General features: G+C 37.1%; 1 protein-coding gene across 2 annotated transcripts; it reads right to left on the reverse strand.

Annotated features, from left to right (window-relative positions):
* Positions 1-1073: 1073 nt before the first annotated feature.
* EIF3A (eukaryotic translation initiation factor 3A) lies at positions 1074-7575 on the reverse strand. 2 transcript variants are annotated; one of them, XM_016352162.3, is made up of 15 exons: positions 7423-7575; positions 7252-7299; positions 6946-7007; positions 6363-6844; positions 5920-6135; positions 5460-5828; positions 5295-5324; positions 3886-4113; positions 3641-3802; positions 3063-3284; positions 2780-2989; positions 2490-2696; positions 2229-2309; positions 1946-2147; positions 1074-1790 (listed from the first exon to the last, which is right to left on the reverse strand). In XM_016352162.3, exons 3-15 carry the CDS (start codon positions 6989-6991, stop codon positions 1360-1362), a joined length of 2886 nt encoding a protein of 961 aa, XP_016207648.1. In that variant the 5' UTR covers positions 6992-7007; positions 7252-7299; positions 7423-7575; the 3' UTR covers positions 1074-1359. The 2 variants fall into 2 exon arrangements, with proteins under 2 accessions (XP_016207648.1, XP_088346240.1); XM_088490114.1 differs by having other exon boundaries at positions 7452-7567.
* Between the last annotated feature and the right edge of the window lie 344 nt (positions 7576-7919).

Here is a 7919-nt window from a genome sequence, read left to right on the forward strand (position 1 = left end):
TACTGCTAACCTAATCTTGCCTCAGTCAATATCAAGCTGGCCCACAACACCTGCACTACCTGAACTTCTGACAGGACCTGTCTTTTGTAACCAAGACCACTCTAACACGTGTCTAGAGGTGGCAAGCAGGGAAGCCCGCTCCGCCAGAAGCCCGCCCTTTAGCGGGTTGGCCCGCCTAGTGAGGCGGTCCTAGAATTCTAGCCCGCCCCGCCTAACTGTAAGCTGGCGGGCTGGCGGGCTAAGCCCGCCAAAGCTCCTCTTCTATTTATTTTTACTATTAACTACTAAGTAATATATATAATTTCACAACCATATTAATAAATTTATAATTTCTAATGGCATAAAAAATTATATTTTTTATATTCACAAACATTAAATTCTTTGTAATTATAAATATCTAATAACTATAATTATAAACCAAATTTTCATTCAAAATATAAGTATAAATATTCTCTCCAAAGCAAAATAAATATAATTATAAATATTGTCTCTAAAATAACATAAACATAATTCATAACACTCAATTTTTATCTTTATACTCTTGTAAGTTAGGTTGGAAGAAGTTAGATTTTGGCAAAAAAAATTGCAAAAATACCCCCTCACTAAAAAAAACCTTAGCCCGGCGGGGAAGCCCGCCCCGCCCCGCCAAAGCTCACGATTTAAGCGGTGCGGGTTAGGCAAACTTTTGCTATTTGGCGGTCCCGATTTTTCAGCCCAGCCCACCTTTTTTGACGGATTACGCGAGTCAGTCCGACAGATTTAGGCCCGTTTGCCACCCCTACACATGTCTCCACAAGAGGATATCCACCTCCTTTCCTCACATGCTGAAAAAATTTACCATCCTCACCATAGCACTACCCTTATTTAAAAAGTAGCCAAATAAAAAAGTTACACTTTTTAAACAAAAATCATCATGAAAAGATATTTTTGACATTTTCATTGAAATAGTTGCCAACTACAAAAATATCGCTTTAAGTAAAAATCATGTTGAAAAAAAAAACACTCAAACAAGTTAATCGTGCATTCATGCTTTTGAACACTAAAGCAAACATATACATAATAGTACCAACACATCGAAAATTAAGTCTGCATTACTTCTGACTTGAAATTCCGAATACCATATCCAATCTGCTCGATCATAAATAGAAAATTGTTGCATAATCTAGGACCCGAATGCATTAGGAGATAAAACAAATTTTACGAACCAAGTATCAAAAAAAATTCTAGAACTCAAATTGGGGAGAGTACAAAAAGAGCTCGACAAGGTCATGAGAACCGCACATCAGGCAACGCTATGCATTGTACCCTCCAATTGAGGGCCAGAATGACATCAGCTTTAAACAGATGGGAACAGGGTGATTAACGAGGGTTCCTCGAGGATGACCAGGTTGAAGATGACCTAGAACCCACACCAGAACCAAATGCTGATCTGCGATCTTCACCACGACCCCACCTGTCACCATCTGGCCGGCTGCTACTGTTACTCCAGCGGTCTGTTTCAGGAGGAGCAGCTGCACCATCAGGTTTCTCACGGCGGAACCTAGGGACATACTTCCCTGGGGCTGGTGCAGCAGCAGCGGCAGCTGCAGCAGGAGCAGCAGATCCAGACTCGAGTGGGCGTGCAAGACTCTCAGTAGGCCTTGAAGCTGGCTCGGCACCTCTTCCCAACAATGCCTCTCTTCTTTGTCTTTCCTTTTCTTCCAGTTCCCGCTCTCTTTGCCTCTGTTTCTCTGCTATCTCTTCCAATTTTGCTAAACGTTCAGCCTCCTCCTTCCTTCGCCTCTCAGCCTCTGTAGGATGAGAATAATTAAGTTTGGTAAACATAATACAGAAGATGAGCCGTTTGAAAGTGCATAAAAAAGATGATAACATCTACGGGGTACCCAATAGCCGTTAAATTGATGCAGTCTTTAATCTGTTCTAGGACAGAGTTAAAAGTACATACCTTCGCGCTTCCTTGCTTCTTCCTCCTCGCGCAACTTTTGCTGCCTCTCTTCTTCCACATTCAGATAATACTTCCACTTCCTCAACCTTTCCCTGTCCTGTTTCCTGGACTGTAATATCCTAGAGATCCGCTCCTCCGTTTCCTTCCTCAATCTATCAAATTCAGCCTGGCGTCGACTAACAACTTTCTCTTGATATATCTCCTACATAGAAAAATAACAAAAGCATCAGCTTAAGATGGTGATATTAAACAGAGGCAAAGCCCAGCTGCTGACAATACTTACTTTATTGCCAATCATTCTGGCAAGCCTCTCCTTCTCCTTGAGATCTCCTTCATGACGTTGTCTACTCAATTCAATCTCTTGCTGCATCAAATTAACATTGAATCCATTCAGTGCAAAACTAAAACTAACTACAATGATAAAAATGCCATGTGGAAGCTCATGTGCATTAAAAAAAACTACTAATTTAAATGTTTCCAAGAGGTGAAGGAGTAATGACACAAGCATGAATTAAATTCTAGTAAACAAGAGAATCCAACACACCTGCTGCTCATGCTCATGAAGAATCTTCTCTTCCTCTTGGCGCTTTACATATGCAGCATGAATCAAGGGAGCAGCCTCTTCCCTTTTTGCCCTTTCCAAATAATCCATGGTTTTTGCCAGTTTTTGGAGTTTTTTCTCCATTTCCTGTCTTTCTCGGAGTTGTTCATTCAAAGTCAATTCCATCAAGGTTTGCTTGGTAATTTTATCCTAGAGAGGATAGGATTTACTGTCAAAACCTTTAATACTAACAAATCACTTTAATACAAAGAATCAATCAGACCTCAACTTACCCCCTCAATAAGTGGCTTTTTCCCCTTATAGTTTTTAAATTTTTTCTCAGCTTCCTCATACAAAGCTTTAGTTTCTTCCTTTTCTCTTTCCTCTATCTCTTGGCGGAGCCTCTCATTTTTCCTCTGCTCAAATTCAGTTGCAACTCTCAATTTTTCAGCCTCTTCATTCATTTTCTGCACTCTTAACCTCTTTGATTCTTCCTCACGCTCCTTCAAGAATAGATGTTAATGTAAGCACAAAAAAAACACAAACTCGTGAATATGATAAATCACATGATCATACCATTTCCAGAAGCTGCCGCTCTTGTTCTTCTTTCCTCTTCTCAATAATAGATTTTCGAGCTAGAAGCCGTTTATGTTCCTTGGCAACAACCTCGGTCAAAGTTGGAAGCAAAGCTCCAATTTTCGAAGGTTTTTTTTCAGCAGGATAAATCATCTGTCTAGCCTTATTCAAATGTTCAGCAAAATTTGCCAAGTGGTCCCGTAAGCCATCAGACTCAAGACTCTAAAAAAGGAGGAAAAAAACTCTGTAAGCAAGTGTAAATTGAGCAAGAGACAATATTGATAAACATCTAAAAACTGTTCAACAATTACCATTCCCCATCTCAACCATAGTATAGATCATCAAAAGTTTTAAACATCCTACGGGAATATATTTACCCCCGTCGCTAATTTCATTTAAATTATAATGTAAACTGATTCAGCAAAATACATTATTGATCGAAAGGAATGTGTATGAATATGACATAGTATAACATGCAATAAAACTTATTGGTAATGTCAAGCAGGTGAACTTCTAACAAGTGATCCACATCATAAAGCCCGACTCCAGGTAACATGGCCATACTGAGGTGCACATACCATTTTGCAGAAAATTACAACATTTCTCATGTGGTCAACTTTCATTGAAAGAAACTTCTGTTTAACAGCATCAACAGAAATCTTCTCCACAACAGAAAAATCAAAAAATGGGATCATGCCAGATAAGGTCTCAATCTTCATACTCTGGTACACATTAGACACCTAGAAGACCAAAATGTGCATTAGTATAACAAACTCAAATTAAAACATTTACTTACCACAAGGAAAAAAAAATGAAATTGCACCTGCTGGAGCAACCTCAAGGTAGCTAACTTTTCTAGTGCAGGGACATATTGAGACAGCTGCACCTCTGGGACAGATGAAGCAGTGGAAAGCTTACCCCCTAACTTTGATATTTTAGCCAACAAGGGCTGCACCTTAACTGCAAGATCTGAAGGAAGGAATTCATGTTCAAAAATGTTGTAAATATCCTTCACTTCCTGAGTTACACAAGACATCACGCCCTTGGATGCCTGTAAATGAACAACCCCAAGATACAAACTTCAGACAAATTATACCATAATTACTCAAATCACTGCAGTTAAATTTTGCTGTTACTCTTGTAATCAAGACTAGATGTTGACTTGGGTAAGTAATGACATGGTGAAAAGAATATTACATAATGTGAATATAGAAAACAAATCAAAGAATGTTAACTTGGCAAAATTATAACAAATGATTCTTGATGCAGCAACTGGGAATTTCATCAATAAATATCATCAGTCTATCAGTCAGTGCATACATCTTTGTTTTGGTTAAACAATCAAAGTTCTTGACAAGCTAGTAGTTCAGGCTGGGCTTACACGAGTAGTACTGCACATGTAATCAACCTATAATCTTATATCATTTTAAGCAAGTAATGGCACGTATAATTTTACATAAATAGGAGTATTACCATCACTTTTTTTCAATAACAGTAAATTTCATTGCATAAAAAATATTTCGATCTTATTTGTGACTGGCTAATCCACAAATCTCTATTCTAAACACAGCGAAATTATACAGAGATATAACTGATTAATCTGAAACAATCACAAGCTTAAAAAACTAATATGTACTGTACATAATGGGGATTGAAAGGGGTTTGGTGCATAATTTAGTGTTCTTAAAATGCCCTTCATCACATATATTCATAAAAGAAAATACATTTTTCTATCTAAGACTTGAACTCAAGATTAGTTAGAGAGCAAGGTACTTATCATCTTAACTAATCTCGCATTTAATAAATAAAAAGGTGGATTAATAGGCTCGTTACTGCTTATTAAAAAACTAGTACATTTATAATTTGGTAGTCACCCATATTGAAGAAGACATTCACCTCAAGATTACCACACACAAAAACATATAAGGAAAGAAAGAAAGAAAGACAGGATATAAATAAAGTTACGTTACGTTTTCCCTACTAATTGAACATAAAGAAAGATTAGTCATTTTATATAAAATTAAATACACAGTAAAAATCATGGTAGTGTCCAATATATCTCCATCCTTGTTTTAACATGGCATGGCATGATACTCATCCTTGATTTGGCAGGGGCAGAATAAAAAATTAATATGTACAACACTCAAACGTAATTTGTCTTTCAAATAGATCTCCATGATGCAAATTGAAAAGAAATAGTGAAAAAAATAATTCTGAAAACAAATATCTTACCAGTTCAGCAAGAAGTGATGATCTTGAGAGCTGGGAAATGGCAAAAGTTTAACCGGAGAAGAAAACAAAATGTAAGTCAGAAAATGAAAATTTCTACGTGAGGGCAGTAAATTAGGCCAAATTTTGCTTGTGACTTTTGGATTTCAATTAGGTAAAGTAAAATACCATTTCTCTGCTTTCAGGTTTAGTTTCCATATTAAACCCAATAAGATTAGACATCCTCAAATTTCTTTCTTTTTCATGCTCCAGTTCCAAATGAGATGCTCCATGAGTGCGATCATGAGGAGGCACTGAAAGTGCAGCTAGAACAACTGATGAAGCTATTAATTGCAAATCCTTCTGACTCAGATTCTTATTGAAACTCTTTTGCAATAAAAATAGCCTGAACCATGCATATGCATGATATAGATGACTTGAGCCTATCCAAAATATTTCTGTCAACTTAGCATAGTAAACAACCATCAAAGACGGCTTCGGCGTCTTCTTGACCAAGCACATCAGTCCATGTATATCTTCAACAGATCTAAAAGCTTCCTACAAATGGGTAAGCAAATTATGATGTTATATTTGCTAACAATCTTTTGGTGTCAAACCTAGTTAAAATAACTCGTGATTCACATCTAACCTGCCAAAGTTCGAGTTCTGTTGCAATTTTCAGCTGCTCAAATCTTGTATCCAGATACAGTTGCAAGCTCTCAGGAGCTGAAAGATCTGGTCTGTCTCGTTGATCACGATACTTATTAAGATTGGCCAAATGGTTTCTTATGATTTCACATAGTCTGCGGAACTCTGTGGTTCGCTTATATTGCTTACAAAACTGAAAAGCCCGATGAGCAGTCATCTGTGCATATCGTTGAGACTATTAGAAACTAGATTTAAAAAATAATAATGAGAATGCAATCTCAAATTATCATTCTTTACAAGCAAGTGTACAATATGAGATGACAACAACATCAAGTATCATCCATCAGGGTCACTTCGCACGGTCAAATGTATAAACCTAATTATAGAGGTAAACTCCGACAGGTAATGAGTAATTTAGACAAAATAAAAAGCAAGAAAACTTACAGCATATAAAGTTTCCAGCTTTGAGTTGTTGCGCAATATTTCAAGCACAGTCCTATATGTTTCCCAAAGAAATTTAAACCAAGGGGTAACAAGCTCCCGATCAGATCTGTCCTTTCCTTTCTCCCCACTGACATAGCTCAGCATCAAGTCCTCTGGCCTTTTATCAGCCTCTAAATCATCGACATCAAGAGCTTCTTCCAATGCCTGTGCCTGGCTACGGGCTTGTTCAGCTTTTTCAGTGGATAGGTGCATGAAGTGCTTGATAACCTCCTCCAGGGAGCTAACATTCACTTGCTGGCATATGATACGGTACTGAATGAGCCCGTCCTTTGCAAACCGTCCCTTGCGCATGTCTACACAGAGTTCCACATACTTGAACATAATCCTTTCGAGGGTCTTCTGCCATGCCCTGTACCTTTTCGAGGTAATAAGGTCGTGCAGTGTCTGCAGAGCATCCTGCTTCTGCCCAACATTGATCAATTCTGTGCATTGAAATTAACAGATTACATTCTTTATTAGAAACAAGGGCAAACATCAAGTGAATAAACCACAGAAAGTTAAATGAAGTATCTCTTGAACAAACCTTCAGCCCTTTTGAGGGCATTCTCAGGCTTCAGGAACGAAGTCATATTCGGAATTCAGAGACTGTCAAAACACAGAAAAGAAAATAAACAAACAGCATTACGAGGCGAAATCTTAGGTGAAATTCCATAGAAACACGGATTGAAATTTAGTAAAGAAGATAAAATTCATAAACCTAGGAATCAAGTAATAACGAACTAAGTTCTAAACGACCAAAAAGAAAGCAAAAAAAAATAACGAAAATATAATCAGATTTAAAACGAAAATTAACGATAAGATGGAGGATCTCAACAATAATAAGACAAACCCTAAGAGTTCTTTGATGGTGCGCCGCTGTCACTGAAGAAAGTGCACCCTAGGAATAACACAAAAATTAGGATTTCAGTAATATGCATAAATCGAGAAACATGCGAATAAGAATAGAGAAGAAAAATAAAAGACAAAAACAAATAATAGAGAGTGTGATAGAAAAGAGAACCAGAGAAGAGATAGGGCGCGCCGTATAACCTAGAAGCGGGGGAGTGTGGAGAGCAAAGAGAAGGGGAAGAGTGTGAAGTAGAAACAGGGGAATTGCAGTGCCGCGCGTGCTTACCCTAGTTACTATCTCTCAGCCCAATCTTTTAATATCTTTTTTTTTCGTTCATATACGGCCCTATTCAATATGTTTTTGGTGACTATGCGGGACTGTTAAATATGGATGACACACACTAGGTCCATCTAAAAGTTTAAATTCATAATTCATCGGTGACAAAAAAAATATAATTGATTCATATATTTATATTTATATATATAAAAGATTTTTTAGGTGACCTCCTAGATTTTTTTGTTATCGTTATGTATAAAAGATTATTGATTATAATTTATAAGTCCAATTACATATGAATTCGTTTGTTTGTGTTTTTAAGATTAAAAAAAGTAATCTTTTAAAAAAACTAATTTATTTTCTCATATCTTGCACGAAAGATTAAATTTAAT

Source organism: Arachis ipaensis, chromosome B6 (genome assembly GCF_059453495.1).
Source record: "Arachis ipaensis isolate K30076 ecotype BB chromosome B6, ASM5945349v1, whole genome shotgun sequence".
Taxonomy (NCBI): domain Eukaryota; kingdom Viridiplantae; phylum Streptophyta; class Magnoliopsida; order Fabales; family Fabaceae; genus Arachis; species Arachis ipaensis.